The sequence below is a fragment of the Protomyctophum bolini genome, assembly GCF_963924005.1.
Source record: "Protomyctophum bolini genome assembly, chromosome: 1".
Classification (NCBI taxonomy): domain Eukaryota; kingdom Metazoa; phylum Chordata; class Actinopteri; order Myctophiformes; family Myctophidae; genus Protomyctophum; species Protomyctophum bolini.
In genome coordinates, this window is record NC_137862.1 from 11,193,106 (window position 1) to 11,213,025 (window position 19,920).

A 19,920-nucleotide genomic window follows, 5' to 3' on the forward strand; every position below is an offset into this window, starting at 1 on the left:
ACCAATTTCATCCTGTCAGGAGAGAGAACTCGCACAAGATCCACATTCAACAAATTGGAAGTGTGATGACAAAGAAGGGAGCAGACAAAATTGGAACACTATAAAACAAAATTGAAGCTGATAAATGGAGGGCTCGTCTGAGGACAACCTAGAGAGAGGATGGAATTGGCAAACTACCTGAAATTATAATTTCTGATTAGGGCTGGAGAGACAGGGAGACCCCTAGTTACCGAACTAGTGGTCATAATCAGAATACTCTGCTTTAACCTTTTCACAACAACTTCGTATTTTTTTACTTGTATAATCTTTAATATTATGAGAGGTTTATTTATTTCTTGGCATTTTTATACTTTATTTTAGTTTGGTCAGTATAACTAGAGAAAGGAACTATCGGTGGCTGCAAGGGAAGCTTTCTTGCCTTCAGTCAGCTGATCACTCTGTGTCTCATGCACGCAATTCTTAAAAATCACACCCGTGTGAAAAGAGGGGTGCTCTAATCATACATCATCTCATTCTGACCAATTACAATTTCCATCTTCACTTTTCTGCCCTATATATGTAAATAATTGGGAGAGAAGCGACCTCGCCCTAAAGGGCATCCGTTTTTTGTTTTTTTTCCCCGGGCTGGGTAGGGCATAAAATGTGTTCTAAAAAGGATCAACATATTATGGAATGTAAGAACAGGTCGGCTCCATATATGCAGATCTAGGTGATGATCCAGTCTTCTCCATGTATGGATAGGGTTTGATGAGGTCATCTCCCACCCAATCACGCTGGCGTCATCACATTCCCGTCCTCACTTTTGTCTTGAATGTTTTACACAGACATTGAATGTTTTACACAAACCCGGAAAGCTGGGCATAGGCCTCAACAATGCAGCGATAGATGAGGATATCCAAGTGCTGCCAACCAAACTGAATGTCCATCTGGTACCCCCAAAAAACATGACTCCTACAGCTACATGGTCCTCAAGGGGGCATGTTTTTTCAATTACTTTTTTCGAGCAACTTAAAAATTGTCCGGTGTGTTCACAAAAGCCTGAGTAGATGTTTTTTTTTGTGTGAAATATCCCTTTAAGCATACAGTAACACATTAACCTAACCGTACTGATTGGAATCATCTCATACGGAAATGCAAATATCATCGGCCCCTTCCTCTTCTGCAGGACATTTGAATATCTCATGTCTTGGGCAGCCCACACAAATAAAATGTCTATTGTCCAATTTATATAGTCATCAATAATTAAGCAGTATTCTGAAAAAGCTTTAAGATGGTTTACTTATTTAATGGGACGAGGCTAAATAATTGGTTAATCTCTCAGTGCATGGCCACTCGGGGGGCTCTGTAGAACAGCATCTCTGAAGTACTGAGAAAACATTTGATGATGGACTAGCCTATACAGAGCATTCACCTAGCCTATACTGTATTGTGTGTGTGTGTGTGTGTGTGTGTGTGTGTGTGTGTGTGTGTGTGTGTGTGTGTGTGTGTGTGCGCTCGCTCGCTGCATGAGTCACCCTGCCCGGCTGTGATTGGGTGATAGTTTATGAGGGAGGGGAGGGAGAAAGAGTGCCTGAGGGGCCGTCAATCTCTCTTCTGCCCCATTCACACATCCTTCTGCATGGAGAGAGATTCTCATTCATAAAAACGGAGAAATTCATTCATGAAACACAAGCACAATGCTTCACCTTGTAATGAGAGAGGAAGAGAGTTAACAGGGGGGAAGTGTAGCAGAGAGAGAAGCCTGGTGAGTGAGAGAGTCAGTAGGATGGTGGTGGGACTTTATTCAGCACTGGCCTGACTGGACCTCTGTACAGTGCACCGGACAGCACCCATCCCACCACTTTTATTCTGCCCGACTGCTACACATAGGTGAGTGTTTTAATAGCCAACACTGTTTTAGAACATAAACCTTTTTTATATATCAAAACCTTTTTCAGGCCATATCGTCGATAGAGAGGAACTTTATTCATGACACCAATCTTTGCTTTCCTTTCCTTTGTTCCTGCAGTTTAGATATTGAAGAGCCACGTTTAGATTAATACCACTTGGCTTGATTGTTTAAGTTAATCTATTTGTACCAGCTGTTCTTCAACAGGACTCTGACTATGAGAGAGCAGACCCTGCCCAGGCTCAAAGGACAGACGGGACTACCAGGTATATATAGCCTCATACCCTCATTATTAATGACGAATGAAAATCACAATCGGGGTTTCTAACTATTCTCCTCCTACGACTTTAATAGGCATGCTGCAGCGTACTAAGTACAGCCGTTTGCGCAACGATTCTCTGACCTCTCTGGAAGAGCGTCCTCTGGGACCACTGCCGCTGAAGACGGACCTCTGCCTGAACCACAACTCTGCCCGGGTGAACTCCCGGACCAGCTCTGATCATCAGGGCACCTCCTCCACCCTGAAGGGCTTCATCCCACGTATGGCCAATATCAAACTCCACAGCCCCGTCTCCTTACTGGGCTTGAGAGGACTGCAGACAAACAGACAAACGGACAAACCCTCTTCCGGGACAGATTGGAGCTCTGGGCAGCCTGATCAGAGACTTGGCAGTGTGACCTCCCTTATTCCTGCACCCCTCCACAGGCAGGCCCACCCTACGCTGCTACAGTGCACCAAGCGACCCATCACTCTGCACTGCATGGCCAGTACTCTCCCCTGGCCTCCGGGATATCCCCTTCGCTTACACAGAGACTGCCTGCCTTGTGTGAAAACGTCCCCCAGAGCAAAGGAGAGCGCTGCAATAGTGCCCGAATGCAGAGTGGTTCATCGTCACATTAAGGTACCTGCATGCTGTCTGCTCGTACCATGCTTAAAGCACACCCCATCATGCACAAACGGGCTCAAGATGACAATCTTGAGCCTGTTTCCTTTCTTTTTGGTTATTCACCATATTTTAATGAATGTTTATGTATGGAGGCTGTACTAGAATATAGGAAAGTGCTCAGCTAGTACTTATATTCACTAAACCCATAATAACGTTTCACAGATTGAGATTCCTCACTTTAATCTGCTGTGTATATGATGACATCACCACTATGGTGTGATTCACATTGTCATTAGAGAGCTGAGTCAACGGAGCCAATATCCTACACGCACGCACGTACGCACGCACGCATGGCAAGTTGTTTGGCTTTGCTCTTTGTCATGCCAGCTAATGTTAGGCCACTTGTGGTCAGTTTGTGTACATGGCCCAGGCTTCCGAATATCAGTATGGCCAGTTTACATCGATACGCACACACGCACGCGCACACACACACACTAACACACACACACACACACACACACACACACACACACACACTAATACACACACACACACACACACACCCCCTCCCTCTCAGACACAGCTTCCAGTAGTGAGTCATCCTGGCTCTGTGCTCCCCTCTAGATTTGCTTGCATGTACAGTACAGTACGTGTATGTGCTGTGCTGTGCGTCAGTGGCGTGCACAGATAGACACTAGGGGGTGCTAGAGCACCCCCTAGTTTTCCCTCTGGACAAATTTTGGAATATATATATATATATATTTATTTTTTTGTACACTGTAGTGTACAGTATGTAGACCATGGTGACATTGATCAATTCTTGATAAAAAGCTTCTAATATATTATTTAGGCCCCAAAATCTATAAATCTCACACTATTATTATTATTAAGGCATCCAGCCGGTTCCACGTGCTGCACAAGGTGCCCTTTTTTTTCCACTTGAGCACCTGCCCCTCTAAATGTCTGTGCACGCCACTGCTGTGCGTGTGTGTATCTGGTGACGACACTTAAGCCCATGCAGTCCCAGAAGGAGAGGGGGGTGTATGTATAACTGATTAGTCACTTAAACCCTCCAAATCTCTTGTAAGTTGTACATCTGCTATTTTTTGGCTAATGTTCCCCCCCAAGAATATGGATGCTGAGGTTCAAGTGAAAAAGATAACTGTGGCCAACAGGAGAGATGACCCTAGAGAGACAGCGAGTATTCTTTTAGGAGACATATTGCCTTAACTGTTCCTCATTTGATCCCAGTCTGTAACTGGGTGAATGCAGTGGTGTAAAGTAACTGTACTGTACTTAAGTACAATCTTTTGCATTTGTAAGCTTGTGAAATATTCTGCACAACGAGTACTTTCTACTTTTGGTACTTTAAGTACATTTTGATAGACAATACTGTTGTACTTTTGCTCAAGTAAATTTTGAATTCCAGACTTTTACTTGTAACGGGAACCCCTTTTGGTGTTATAGCATCATGTTGTGCTTTAGCTATTGAAAAATAGCAGATCTACAAGCTCATAGCGCGCCACCGAGTGGCGCGCTACGAGCTTGTAGGTCTGCTATTTTTGAAAAATCGAAGAACGACTGACATTTTTTTAATCTGATCTCAGGTCAGAATGGGGTTAATCAGACCAGTGTGTGTCCAGTGGAAACCTCGTATGAATCTGATCCCAGGTCAGAATGGTTTAAGTAAAAAAAAAGAAAAGTGAGTTTTTTCTCACCACTGTACTGTAAGTGGTCTTATTATGTTGTGTTCCAGTACATGGGCAGTGTGGAAGTGACCCAGTCTATGAGGGCCCTGGACTTTAACACAAGAATGCAAGTCACACGGTAACGTCACCTCTTTCAGTGTCTCTTTATGTGCAATACAGAGGTTCAATTCTTAAGAATCACCATGGTGGAAAGTAACTAAGTACAGTACAGTACTTGTACTCAAGTACTGTACTTTCTTTTACTTTACTGGAGTATTTCCATTTTTCTATTATGTTTACTTCTACTCCACCACACCTCAGAGGCAAATATACTCCACTACAATTATTTGAAAACTTTAGTTACTTTGTAGATTTTCAATTACAACACATTCAACATTTATCACTTGGGCCCTATTTAAACTTAGCCGATCTACAAGCTCACAACACGTCGCGATAACCGAGTACTTCTGTATTGCAGTATTGATATACTTTTACTTAAGTAAAACATGCGAGTATAACTTTTTTCCACCACCACTGATGAACAGCAGTTAGATTATTAAGAGTCACCAGCTAGGGAACTATGACTGAAGTCTAATTCATACTTCGTCATATGACATACTTTGTGCTTCTCATGGAAAAGGGATGACAACAAAGTAGTGCAACAAAGTATGAATGAATCTAGACTGATTTAGTGATATTCATATTTGTGGCGCTGATACTAAGAGGAAAATGCTTTAATCATGTTCATTTATTTCACTTGGGCAGATCTGTAATTAGCAAATAAAGTCATAAGTGTGTATATAATGCAGAGCTTTCTGCTCATGTTTTCACATCATCATCATAGCCAAACCTACAAGTACACAACAACCTCTGTTCACAATATCACTACTGAATGATGGGCTGGAAAATTCAATTAGATGAATTTCCTCAGAGAGAGAGAGAGAGAGAGAGAGAGAGAGAGAGAGAGAGAGAGAGAGGTCTCATCCTTCATCTGTAATTTGTTTTCAAGGAGGAGAAAAGTAGTTGCTTCCTGGACATAGATACGTGTGTGTGTGTGTGTGTGTGTGTGTGTGTGTGTGTGTGTGTGTGTGTGTGTGTGTGTGTGTGTGTGTGTGTGTGTGTGTGTGTGTGTGTGTGTGTGTGTGTGTGTGTGTGTGTGTGTGTGTGTGTGTGTGTGTGTGTGTGTGTGTGTGTGTGTGTGTGTGTGTGTGTGTGTGATTTGATCGTTATTAAGAATATAAATAACTTTGATATAACTACATGTTCTTACGTGCTTGTGTTTGTGTGTGATATGTAGAGAAGCAATCAGCAGACTGTGTGAAAGGACATCAGAAGCCAAGATAACAGCAAGAAAGAAAAAGGTATGGTATAGAGAGAGACACACACACACTCACATTGTGAATCACAGTCAGTGATTGACTGACTGATTGATTTTTAGGTCAAACTATTTCACAATTTTAAAGTAAGGAACAACGTACATACCGTGAGAGACAGCGAAATGGACCGTAAGCATAGCAAACTTATTTTTCATATGGTCCAACTCTTCTGTGTAGAACCAATTAATCAGCAAAATATAGGACCTAACAGGATAATATTACAATACAAACATCCTTAAAGGAACACTTCACCCGTTCTCAATGTTCTCTTCATATATGTGGTCCTTACTAATGCTTACTAATTATAAGATTGCACAATTTCCGTCTACTCACTCTGCGTCTCGTTGATGGGCTGTGGACAGAAACTTTCCTACCAATATGATCATCAATGGGGATTCCATGCTATAGAAACTACAGTCTTTATCTTCCTGGAAGGTTAGCATGGCTGCTGAAATAAAAGCCCCACTCTTTTTCCATTCATAGATTTTTAGAGTTTTAAATGGAGTTTTAAATCGTATATTTTCCAAATCTGCCTTTTTAGATTTTTTGAGTTTTAAATAGAGTTTTAAATCGTATATTTTCCAAATCTGCCTACTGATGATGTCACTGGTAGGCAGATCGATTTCATAATAAGCATTTGTGAGGACCAATTTTATGAACACGGGTTAATAAATACATGGCTAAAACATATCATTCTTAAAGGATTTAGTGCCAAATAAGAGTACCCCCACTTCACACAGGTGTGATTTTTTTTTTTTACCAATTGCCTATAAACCGCAATATCGGGTGCTGGAACTGAGCTCATGCTTCCTTCAATGCACGAGGAGTCCAAGCGGATTCTTTTCACCTGACAGGGGGAGTTTCCCCGGTTGGATGTAGCGCGTGGAAGGAAAACATTACAACCAGTTAATTTCCCCTCCATCAGGCACCCCCATGTATTTGATGAGGGTAGGGGACACGGGGAGAACATGCAAACTCCACACAGAAAGGCCCTTTCGCCAACCTCACCTAGGCCATCATGGGCGCTGATGACGCGGAGGAGAGAACACGGCCCCATCGCCCACAGCGGGAATCAAAGCCAGGACCTTCTAGCAGTGAGGCGACAGCGCTACCGACTGCACCACCGTGGTGCCCCTCTTTTTTACACTTGCTGCCAGTTCCCACCTGACGTTGTGTGGAAGTTCAGACTGATCCAGATCGTACTGAATAACTGCCAGCTTGCATAAGGTCTTCAGACTAGGACTCGAGTCTAAGATGAACAGGTCATTATTGGCAAATATGATAATTCGATCTCCCACCATGCAAGCGTGAGATTTCACTGGACTGCAGGCTTTTCCCTTTGTCTCAACCGTCTCAACCTTCTTCCAGGAGAAGGTCTCTGGACTGAATCTCCTCAGATCATGTCTACCGACCAGGTAGCGATGGTAACCTCGGTATGTGACCAAGGTTATGTGACCAAATATGTACAGCTCTCCATTGTAGGCAAAGGCTGAATTAAACTCGAGTTTTGGAAGAGGATGTGCAGAGGACGTGTTCAGCCAGGAGTCGGTCTCTGTGTCAAACACTCTGATGGTGTTGTGATACCCAAATATAAACATCTTTGTCCCGATAATGGTGGCAGAGTGACCACCAGAGTGAGGTGAAGTTCCTCGGATATTGATTAAAGACCAGACCATTGTGCTCGTGTCCAACTTGTAGATGTCATTAGTCCATCCTACATAAAACATGACCTTCCCCAAGGCACAGGCGGTGGCCACACCTCTCATCTGTGTGTGGCCACACCTCTCATATGGAACAGTCCCGGTAACCCTGGGTTTGAACCATGTGTGGGCGTCGACATTGAACGCATAAAGCACGTTGTCAAGATAAGGCTTCCCTCCCCAGATGTAGACTGTATCCTCTACCAGCACAGCTGTGCATCTCCATCTCCTGGACAGAACCTCACGTCGGTCCTCTCCTCTCCCGGGGGTCAGAGGGGTCAACGTCCTCCAGCGCAGAGACACCGTGTTGAAGACGAGGACATGAATCTGACGACATCCGTCCTTCGTGTCCTTTACGACGCTGTACCCGCCGATGGAATACACATCGTTTCCCACGACAACAACAGCATTGTGGCGCCTTCTGGATGAGTCTGTGAGATGCGCGGAACAACGAAACATTTCAAACTCGGTGAAGAATGGAGTGGCCTGTGCGTGCGACCACTTTTACTGTTAGAGTGGCAGAAACATCATAGCACGCTTGGCCAATCCATGAAGCCGATACTTGTTGGTCTACCATATACGGTATGGTAATTTGATCGCCATGCCAACCGATCTATGGACTCTTAATGTTAGCCTTAAAGGGTTAATAAATAGAATTAATTCATTCATTATTCAAACCGATCTTCCTCATGTAGACCTGCCTATGCTGTTGTTTATCTGAATTCCCAATATAAAAGAAAGAGCTCCTTGACACACCAGTATAGAATGGCCTGCACCCTGAAAAACATCCAGGCTCCTTGCAACGGTGTGGTTGACCCTAAAACGGGTTTGTTGTTGCAACTGGTGTGGTTTGGCCTTTAGGATGCAAAAATAGATTTATTATAATGAAAAAAGTGACACAGTGAAAAAAGGAGTGGACATTTCAGTGCTCAGCCCATCATCAGCATCATCGTATTTCCATCTGGTTTCCAGATGGAAATACGAGATACCTATATACAAGGAACAGGGTTGATGCGACCTGTGTCACCCGAGACTAACGTCCTGGACAGTGAGCAGAAACCAACATTGCCTGAAGCTGAAATTGTGATATCATTTAGTGTGGCTGTGGCTCAGGAGGTAGAGCACGTCGTCCAATGATCGAAGAGTCCTTGGGCAAGACACTGAACCCTACATTGCCTCCACTGAGTCGGTCGGTCGGTCGGTCCAATGTATTGTATGAATGAATTAACCATTGTGAAGTGCTTTGAGCACCTGGAAAATCGCTATAAAAATGCAATTCATGAACAGAACATATAAGTTTGTGTGTGTGTATACTGTATGTATACTGTATGTATATATATATATATATATATATATATATATATATACACATATATGAGTGTGTAAGGATGTAATTATCCTATTAAAGCATGGTAATGTAGTGTACTGTACAGTATGTAAGCTCCATATAAGGACAAGCGAGGACAAAGTGACATGAGCAGTATGATGTGGCATCTCTCGAGGAGAGAATTTAAGACCAGATGAATACACAGAGGTAGCATTTATCTCTGTCCAGGATGCAACTTATTCTCCTCCATGAAAACAAATTACACATGAGCTGAAATGACTGATGGTTTTGTGATTACCAGCCTGTGGACAAGGAATCATCTGCTGTCCTGGGTCAAATCAACCTGCAGTTCTCTGGGAGCCAAGTCAACCTCATTGTGTCCACTGATAGTGTGGTTCTGACCACAGCCTGCTTCTTACAGGTAATTCAGGTTCAGACAGTGCTGCAAAAAGTTTTATTCTGACCTGAGATCAGATTCTAAAAATGTCTTCTATATCCTGACAGTTTTCTGAAAAAGCTGTTTCTATGTCAGTCGTTCTTCGATTAAAAATAGCAGACCTACAAGCTCGTAGCGCGCCACTCGGTGGTGCGCTATGAGCTTGTAGATCTGCTATTTTTCAATAGCTAAAGCATAACATAATGCTAACACCAAAAGGGGTTCCCGCCCAGGTTAAGTAAAAGTACCAATACTGCAATTTTACAAATACTTTAGAAATAATAACTTTACTGTACAAAAGTATTGGTATCAAAATGTATTTAGAGTATGAAGTATATTTCCTACCAACTTAAGAGAGACTTGACGAGTGACGACGGACAGGCCAATGAAAGTTTCCAAGTCCATTTTATTGTCCCTGTAAGAAAGACACATCAAGTACGTGTAGTAAGTAGAAAGTACTCATTATAATTATGCAGAATGTCCCATTTCACAAGTTTTCAAATGTATAAAATCTTTTGAAAATAGCAGATCTACAAGCTCACAATTTGCATTGCATGGCGACACATTGTGAGCTTGTGGATCGGCTATTTTCAAATGGCCAAAATGTATAGTATAGGGCTGAAGTGGGTAATTATGTTTGTAATAATAATCAAAATCTACAAGCAAAGTAATAACAGTTTTCAAATAAATGTAGTGTAGTACAATATTTGGACAAATACCAAAGTACAAATACCAAAAAGTTGTACATGTAATTAGTTAGTTTTCACCAGTGAATAATGCTTAGCGTATCATGGATTGACTGGAACACTGAGCTGAACCTGTATGTCTGTCCTCTCTTCCAGACCATAGCCCACCACCCTATGCAGTCCATATCATTCGCCTCAGGAGGAGACCCAGTATGTTTATTTCTCTTTATATATGTCTCATTTATATCGGGTCTCACCGCAAATGGCAGATCTACAAGCTCACAGAGCATTGAACAATGCATTGTTCCTACTATTCCTGCTATTTTCAAAGAGACCCCGCACATAAATCAGGCATAAGTTCTAACATGCCCAAACACTTCCATGACAGGCAGACAGACAGACAGACAGAGACAGACAATCAGACAGACAGACAGAGACAGACAATCAGACAGACAGACAGAGACAGACAATCAGACAGACAGACACACACACGCCCGTACTCACGCACATTATTTAATTAAGTCTAATTACCGCTTGGTTGGCTTCCATCACAGTGAGGTTGGGTTGTTTCCTGTTGACCTATGCCGTTCACATCCCTCCATAACTTGCTTCCCTTCTATACTATGAATTTGCCATGTTCTGAAGATGTTCTTTTTCCTTTCTCTTTTCACAACAATCCATGTATGTCTTTTCGGGAAAGGGAGAAAGAGATATAGATAGAAGGAAGAACCAGGCAAAATCAAGGATAAAACTAGGTCAAATAATCAAATGTTCTAAATTCTAATATGAGTAGTAGAGTGACAAATCCTTGATGAAGTTATTACTCTGCTACAGCCCACAGACCTCTAGGAAGGTTAACAAAGAGTGATGACTGTAATTGTAAACATCTCTGTGTGTACACGGAAAACCAAACGGTGTTCATTTAACCCATCCTCCGGTCACTCCGGTGACGTTCAGGACTAGGCCAGATCATAGCCCATATGGTGATGATCTTTACGTTCAGGACTAGGCCAGATCACAGCCCATATGGGGATGATCTTTACGTTCAGGACTATAGGCCAGATCACAGCCCATATGGGGATGATCTTTACGTTCAGGACTAGGCCAGATCACAGCCCATATGGGGATGATCTTTACGTCATTTCCAGCACGTCTTCACCAGTAATAATATAATATAGCTTATTCTGGGCCAGGTCTGACTAGTTAATAATATGACTGAAGTTGATCTGGCCTCGATCGGACTCTCTCTGATTCATCCTTGTCTGTCTTGGGCAGAATGTATGTTGGTTGAAATCAGGTGATATTCTGTGCCAGATATGACTAGTCTTCACACACACACACACACACACACACACACACACACACACACACACACACACACACACACACACACACTGACACAATACATAGTGCACACTGAATTTTGATTTCTTTGAATCATGCTTTTTTCCTTCTTTTCTCTTAATCTGTTTCGTAGGACATGGCAGATTACATTGCTTATGTTGCCAAAGACCCTGTCAACCAGAGAGGTGGGGGATAGTTTTGTGTCTCTCCCTGTCTGTCACATTACACAATACACTGACTGAAAAGAAACCTAACGTTATTATTTTAACCACATGAACCCTAGCATCCCTATTATGGGCATATCGGCAAACATTCAATGAAAATGGCTGATCTACAAGCTCTGCAGATCAGCCATTTCTTCAGCTAGATTTGGTGTAGAGGAGACAAACTATAGACCCTGGAGGTCCCCATAGTACATAGAATTAAGTTGTCAAGTTTGTTCATTATCTTAATAACACAATTGATATGGAGCTCATTGGCATTGCTTGTTGGACCTGCTGGTTTCATTATGCAGACATATGTGCATGTCTTCTCTCTGCTTCCCCCAGCATGTCACATCCTGGAGTGTCCCCATGGTCGGGCCTCTGAGGTAATCAACAGCATCGGCAAGGCCTTTGAGACACGCTTTCACCAGCTGCTCTGTCACGGTCCCTCTGTTCTGACTACCATCCCGAGGTGAGCATGTTGTCATCCTCCATATATACTGTTACTGTTGTACTGTATGTAGTCTGACAGTGTAAAAATGGACCTTGATGTCAATTGTCTCAGAATGAACACAGGACAATCTAAAGCTGAATGGTTAGGGCACAGATGCCCTCGTCAGCGTGTCCCCGGTTTGACTGTGTGTGTGTGTGTGTGTGTGTGTGTGTGTGTGTGTGTGTGTGTGTGTGTGTGTGTGTGTGTGTGTGTGTGTGTGTGTGTGTGTGTGTGTGTGTGTGTGTGTGTGTGTGTGTGTGTGTGTGTGTGTGTGTGTGTGTGTGTGTGTGTGTGTGTGTGTGTGTGTGTGTGTGTGTGTGTGTGTGTGTGTGTGCGCGACCGCAGGTCAGGTCTAGAAATCAGTGACTGGAGTCCAGGGAGTCCCATAAAGAAGTGCGGCGATCAGAGGGGCAGACACCATGACTATTACAACGACATGCCTGGAAAACTGCCACCTCCCGGCGGAATACGGGACATGCGCATCTCAAGTGGAGCAGCTGAACCGGATGGATTGATGGTAACACCGATGAGTCAAAATGTTACTTGACTGTGCAAGATGTATTGAATCCAGGAGGCAACCACGTGAACCCTATATCGACCCTATTCTGGGCATGGCGTAACTATGGGGAATGTCCAGTGAAAATAGTGCTTTGCAACTATTTTCGGCTACGAATTTTTTGATGTAGAGGGGACAAAAGGACGGAGCCGAGGACACCTGGGGGACTTCGGTCAGGGTTTAAGTGGTTCAAAAACTCTAGAATTAACCATGCTCGCTCACAGGTTATCATGTTGTTTTGTTTTATTTTCCCCCACAATTTTCATCTTCTATCTTCTACTCTTCTACTGTTTCTTTTGGATATTTGGTCAAATAGTTTTACATGAGCATACTGTAAAAAAAAAAATGAAAATACAAACAACCAAATAAACGTACAATTCAAGTTCTCTATTTTATTCAACGGTTATGATTTCCCCTTTTTTAATATATAATTAGTGAGGTTTCAGTGATCATAAGACTCCGTCACATGGTTCCTCTCCAGCCCTAAATAGTGTGTTGTTCCATATCAGACTGACATGACGCCAAAGCAGGCACTGTAATGCTGTAATTGGTATTACTAATACCAAGCCTTTTGTGCATTTGTTGTTTTATTTTTACATTGTCACATGAGACATCATCCAGCTTCGTAAGAGGGCAAGGATATACAGTATACCACAATGATGACAACGAGATTAGCTAGTTATCTTCTATAATGTACTGGTCTAGCCTTACATCTAGTCTCTTATAAGATAATATGTCTGAGACAACCGAGCTCACTTTACCTCTGACAATAAAGATTATTTTTGGTCTTATTGATCCTACACTGTAAAATCCTCAGCAGAGTGTCTACCGTGTCTATTTGGTAAGACTCAGGATTTAACAGTGTAGGCTCCCTTCCATAAGAATGAGTCATCATAAACCAACATTGTGGGATATACGGTAGATATAGAGTTACTGTTGAAAGGATGTTAATATTCAATAACCCAGCTATACTCTAAAGCAGTGGCTCTGAAACATTTTCATGTCAAGAAACCCCCCCGAGCGATAAATATTAGGCTGCGGACCCCATTTGAAAAGCTTTTGAGCCAGGGACTCCCATAAGAGAAGATATTTTGTTGTTCGATATATTTCGTGCAGACATACCTATATAATTAAATGAGAAAAAGAGGTTGCGCATCGGCAATGGTTTTCAGTGGAGTGCCAAACCCAAATCCAGTATACATAAAAAAATAGGAATTAAAAAGAATTCAAAAAGGTAGCACATCCAAAAATTAAACAAGCGGTGGACAAAGTACTCACATTTCCATTTCTTTATTGGCACACACCAAAAAGGAACGCTTCCTTCCTTATTTGAATTAGCCCTTCACTAAGTCCCTCCCCAACCCATCCTTGTCCAATTTGGTTATGTATAACTACTGTATATAATTGTCTGTACGTGGGGAGATAACAGTGGAGAGAGTGAAATCTATAATATATACAGTAGTATACCTTCTCTCTTTTAGCTCGTGAAATGATAGCTATAGGGACCCCCTGGAACACCCTGAAGGACCCCTGGGGGTCCCCGGACCCGCCTTTGAGAACCACTGCTCTAGACGTCATCATGCAGGGTGTTTAAGCAGGTCTGGAAAATCTAAGTAAAATGGAGAATGATTAATGTATTTATTCTTGAAGAGTGAGAATTAGCCCTTCACTAAGTCCCTCCCCAACCCATCCTTGTCCAATAGGCACGTTAGCAGCGAAGGAAGGTTGACCTGCATAGCAACCGTTTGCTAAACTATTTGGATTGGCATTGGACAATCGCTTTTTGGGGTGGGATTTAGTGAAGGGATAATTGCCCAAACATTTAAATTCTGGGGCCAACTTTTATTGTTGTACACCCACTGCTATAGTGGGTATTTGACATGTTGTAGTAGTTGTGAAAAATCTACACACGCATGCATGCGCGTGCGCACACACACACACACACACACACACACACACACACACACACACACACACACACACACACACAGAGAGAGAGAGTCATGACTCATCTATTCTTCTTACAGATATGTTCCTTTGAGCCTGTTTCACTGTATGAGAACTGCTCCATCGCTGAAGGCATTCCAGCTCCACCTGCAGGTAAATATGGGAACAACCATCAATATGTTGCCAGACTGTTATGGATCAAGTACTCTGCTAGCCTGGGTAAACCCCAATGTTTTCCAGCAGGGGGAGTGGGTTTACCCAGGCTAGTACTCTGCCATACAAAGCAAAAACTACATTTTTGGACACACTGACATTTATTTGTCTCAGGTCAAATCAGCCTTAATGATTTGGGGGGGGATAATAAACAATTACCTCATTAGCACTTACTGATAACCTATTTGGCTGGCCATTTCAAACACTTTAAAGCCTTTTTATATATTAAAAAGCTATATAGCTCAGAACTTAACTCCTTGGCAGATGGTGCCCCTAGCTTTCTTGACCTAGTAAAATCTCACTTTGGTATACCCAATAACCACCTTTATACTGTACCTTTTTACAAGTACAGTACGTCACTTTATACACACTGACATTATGTTCCCTGGTGGACCCGTTAGAAGACTGTTGAATGGATGTCTCACTCACTCTACCCTAGAGGTTTTATTACACTTTTTTACTACAAGTGTATGGCTACTTGTACATTATTGCTGCAATAGATGTACTGTATGGAGTACAGAATTTGCATAGACAACATACAACTCTGTACATTTTGAATTTTGAAGTTTGACCCTTCAAGATCTCGATTATGTTAAATATGTAAAGATCAACTGGTACTTATATACATTGCTTTTGGTACTGTTCTGCAATCTCAAAATTATGGTCCTCAATTTCCAAAGAGGTAAGTATTATTTTAAATGCAATATTGAAAAGAAACCGGTACTGGTCCATTTCTGCTTTAGCGTATCCTCTGGCCTGAACTCATCTAATGTTATGCTTCTTCAAAAATGTTCTGGCTAGAAAATGGGTTCTTTATAATTGGATCATGGATAAACCACCAACACAGTGGTACCGGGAAATCCATAAAACTTTACCCATGGAGAGAATGAGGTTTAAAAGGCAATGAAGATATCTTTGTACCAAAATACAGAAACCATTTCCCATCTGATACAGTTAGAGATTGGAGTTACATGTCTGATAATAACCCATGTTGACTATGACAGTGAACCACTGCTCTAGTCGCTATCAGAGGGAATGCATGATATGTATTGTTATAGCCGATGAGATGTTTATCTCAATTATATACTGTAACTAATAATCTCTCTTTATTTTCTGTTAGTATTTTATTTATGTTTTGTCTTTGCTTTTCTTTGTTTTTATTGTATTATGTGTAGGTGATTTTTATTTTCCTTGTCTTAAAAAAGGGGACACTGGGATCCAATGTTGATGTACAAGAATGTTACTTATACCCTGCTGTGCCCAAATAAACCAATATTTAAAGAAATATATAGAATTAAAAACCTAAGAAGGGGTGTCACGATACACTAATTTCAAGATATGATGCGTTACATGACATATTGGGGGTATACCGAGGCTAGGCTCAGTCAGTTTCGTTTCTCCCCAAACGCCCTTGAATAGGATGGAAGACAGCCAGTGATGATAACTAAACAATGTTTACTGTGTTTATGGTAAGCTGTAATTTCATATCCACTATCACCAGTAATGAATGAATCATGCATATTATTTGAGTCAAATGCAAATCTTAGTAAGTCCCGAGCTTCACGATTAAAGTTGGAGACAATGTAGTCACAAGCAAGGATGAGGTTACTTATTTGGGTTGCATTTTGGATATAACAAACTTATACAGGTGAAGAAATGGCATTGAAAGTGATTTTGAAAGTCAATCAAAGATCTTAGGCAGGAATGGATATAGGCCTACTCGTTTGTCAGGGATGCACTGATAAATGTAGCTGGCCGATCTCATTCAGTGTCACTTTGACTATGCGTGCAGTGTGCACTTCTTGGTGCACAAATCCAAGTCACTGAAAACCTCATTTTGGAAGTCTAGGATGGTTCAGGGTGGAGGAGCAAATTTCCCATCTTTTATTAGTGTTCAAGATCCTTAACGGCATAGTTCCCAGATATTTGCTGAATTGTTTGACCAGAGTGAAGGATACACATGCATGGGTACTCCACCAGGGAGAGTTCTGTTGACCTTGTTCCCCCCAGATTTAAAAGACACTTAAGGATAAGAATATTTTATATATTACTCAGCCGCTGTTCAGTGGAATGCCCTAACAACAGATCTAAAGTCCCTAGATTCCCTACCAAAATGTAAAACTGGTCTTTAAACCATGGCTCACCTACACACACATTTTGTTTCTTTTTTCGTGACGATATATTGCCACATTTAATATTATGATCATTGATATATTGTGACACCCTTACTAACCATTGGTATAATTCCGTTCCTGCTCTTTCTTTCTACTGCATCTACAGCAGAGCCAGGGCGGTCGGACATCATCAGTGTTGAACAGTGTGCGACCCAGCTCAAGGAGGAAGGCTGGTTCCATGGCAGGTGGATGTTCATTGATTTAATTTAAATGCCACAGAATCTGACACACACACACACACACACACACACATCCAGTTTGAATCCTGCTTTTTCAGATGCATTAAAAGTGATTGATCAATAAAATATAACATCAGACACCAGAGCTTTAAAGGGATATTTCACTTTCAAACGTGTTTGGGTGATTTCTAACGTCTTCTTCTCTGGCTTTTGTGAGCACCCCAGTTTTTATGTTGCTTCATATAGTATTTAGGTATTTGATAGTAATTTTATCAGACACACACCCGACAGAGTATTCTTTTTACATCTGCAAAGGCTAGTTTTAATTTCTGTAATTTCTGTTGAATTTCTGAGTCCGCACAGCGGACACGTCCGACAGCTTTCTGCAGAGTCGATTCAGAATATAATGATCACCGTCCGTCACCTCTCCCCCACAACAACAGATAACCATGCCTACTTTACTTTAGATGCTTCTGTTAAAATAAATGACGAGGAGGGGGGGGGGGGGGTGTCCTGACCCTGACCCTTTAAGCATACTTGAGGGCAACCGCAAGCATGTAGAAAGGCAACCTGGGAATCGGAAAGTCGCCGGTTCGACCCTTGTGCTTGCCCAGTCTTCATCTGAACAGCCATACTATGCTGGTTATATGCAGGAAAGTAATGTCTCCTCGCCCCCCCAGGGATCAGTAAAACCATTGTTCTCTTCTCATCCAAGGCTAAGCAGAGAGCAGGCAGAGCTGCTCCTCTGCTGTAGTGGAGACTTTCTGGTGAGAGAGAGCAGCTCTGCGTCTGGACAATACGTACTCAGTGGCATGGAGGGAGCCACTGTGAGACACCTGCTGCTGGTTGATCCACACGGACAGGTACTCTGTGTGTGTGTGTGTGTGTGTGTGTGAGTGTGACTGTGTGTGTACTCTTATTCTTATATTTCTACCACTGTCTGTGTGTTGTTTATATGCGTTCTTCTTGAACTCGTGGGAGCAAGCAGAGGTTTCTAAATGCATCACTGTACTGTATGTGTCGTTTGTGTCTATAGGTACGAACCCGTGACCAGGTTTTCCTGAGTGTCGGTCACCTGGTGCGTTTTCACATGGAGAGCCAGGTGCCCATCGTCTCTGGAACCAGTGAGCTGTGCCTGAAACAGCCCATCCTGCAGAGACACTGACACACATACACGCACACACACACACACACACACACACACACACACACACACACACACACACTCATTTATGTCGGAGCGTAAGTAGGCGCATTTTTAGATTTGACTGTGTATGACTCAAAACCTGTAGTCTTGGTATGGGACACAGTAGTCTCGCATAGCCAGACAGCTATTCCACAATCTCCGAATGCTATATAGAGTCCTGAACTACACCTCCTGAAATCCCAGTAAGGAAGCTGACATTTCAGTTCACGAAAGTATATTTTAAAATATCTTTAGAGCTTATTTTTTTATTTCATTTTCTGCTAAGCAGCAAGCTATTATGTTTAGATTATTTCTATTTATATTAGGATACATTTGCGCGACTGTAAAGACGAAATATAGAAGTGGGGAGGAGGCTCCACTTCCGCTTTATATTTTAATCGTGATAGAACTTCTGTTGCTCCAGACTGTATCATGGAAGCATTTGAAAATTGCGAGAGGCAACAGTCTGGTGTGTGTGTGTGTGTGTGTGTGTGTGTGTGTGTGTGTGTGGCTACTCTCTGACACCACTCTACCGATTAGCGTGAAACTTTGAATGATGTCACCCATTTGCAACTAATGCATCATGAGCGCATGAACGTCCGATCTGCCCCAAATTTGTATCACACATTGAGGGGGATCTAAACAGGGGTGTTTTCCAAACCTTGAAACAGAGTTTTACTACGCCATACTGTTTGCCTGTAATTGCCTTCACAAATTTGTGAAATATGGCTCCCCCAGAATAAAAATCTAACTTCTGCGGGGAGCCAAATGTGCTTCTAAGTAAATGCCTTAATAATGTAAAGTATCTCCAGAACTGATTCTTTGCCAAATTGTACTGTCGAACAAGTGTTTAAAATTAGTTTAAAGTATATTATCTTCATATACAGTAGGTCACCATGGGTATGGATGCCTTTATCTATCGTCTATTCATTCTTTGGAAAGTGGATTTGCCTATACACAATTTGGGATTTGACCATATCACTGCTGAGGGTCTTAAATTAGGATTAATCTTCAACATTCAACACTCCTGCAAATGGGAAATGATAGGATGCGTCCTTACCTCAGGGGGCGACTCTGTACCTTGTTGAGAACTGGTTTATTCTCCCCCCTTCTTTTTCTTCCCCTCTTATCTCATCTCATCTCACTGCTAAACCGCCAGAATCATAGACTACAGTTTAATTTAGTTCACGTATTCATTCTTAGTTATTGGACAGCCTCTACAAACTGATAAAAGCGCTCAAAAAAGAATATAGCAATGTTTTGTTCCTAATAAATGATAATAAATTATGTAATCGTGTTTCTTTTTTATGGGTGGCTGGCAGAAACGGACTGGCCAAAAGTTGAATTGGTTGTGAGCTTGTAGATCTGCTACATTTGAAAATGTTTGAAATTTAAACATGCACAAAATAGGGATGCCAAGTTAAAAGTTGTTACAAATCTGGACACATACAGTAGCTGCATAAATGCCGATAATGCTAGTAAAATGATGGCTGATAAATCATTCCTTTGGGGACTGAATAGTTCAATCCAGGATTCACAGTTGCAGTTGCATACTGCTGGGCATGTAAAATGGGTGTTTGGGGTGGGGTCTTTGCGAACATGCCTCTTTGTATACTTTTCTACAGGTTATGTGTGCT

The 19,920-nt window shown here is 42.0% G+C and overlaps 1 protein-coding gene across 2 annotated transcripts; it reads left to right on the forward strand.

Annotated features, from left to right (window-relative positions):
• Positions 1-1,763: 1,763 nt before the first annotated feature.
• Positions 1,764-18,272, forward strand: LOC308334300 (SHC-transforming protein 1-like). 2 transcript variants are annotated; one of them, XR_013965881.1, is made up of 14 exons: positions 1,764-1,869; positions 2,082-2,154; positions 2,243-2,790; positions 4,532-4,602; positions 5,761-5,824; positions 9,168-9,287; positions 10,145-10,198; positions 11,466-11,517; positions 11,881-12,007; positions 12,374-12,545; positions 14,612-14,684; positions 16,164-16,213; positions 17,025-17,103; positions 17,813-17,867. XR_013965881.1 is itself a non-coding variant. In XM_080790978.1 (14 exons), the coding sequence occupies exons 2-14, from the start codon at positions 2,106-2,108 to the stop codon at positions 18,260-18,262; spliced, it is 1,686 nt and encodes a 561-aa protein (XP_080647104.1). In that variant the 5' UTR covers positions 1,764-1,869; positions 2,082-2,105; the 3' UTR covers positions 18,263-18,272. The 2 variants fall into 2 exon arrangements, 1 of the variants encoding a protein (XP_080647104.1); XM_080790978.1 differs by lacking the exon at positions 16,164-16,213 and adding an exon at positions 18,134-18,272 and having other exon boundaries at positions 17,813-17,960.
• The last annotated feature ends 1,648 nt before the right edge of the window (positions 18,273-19,920 follow it).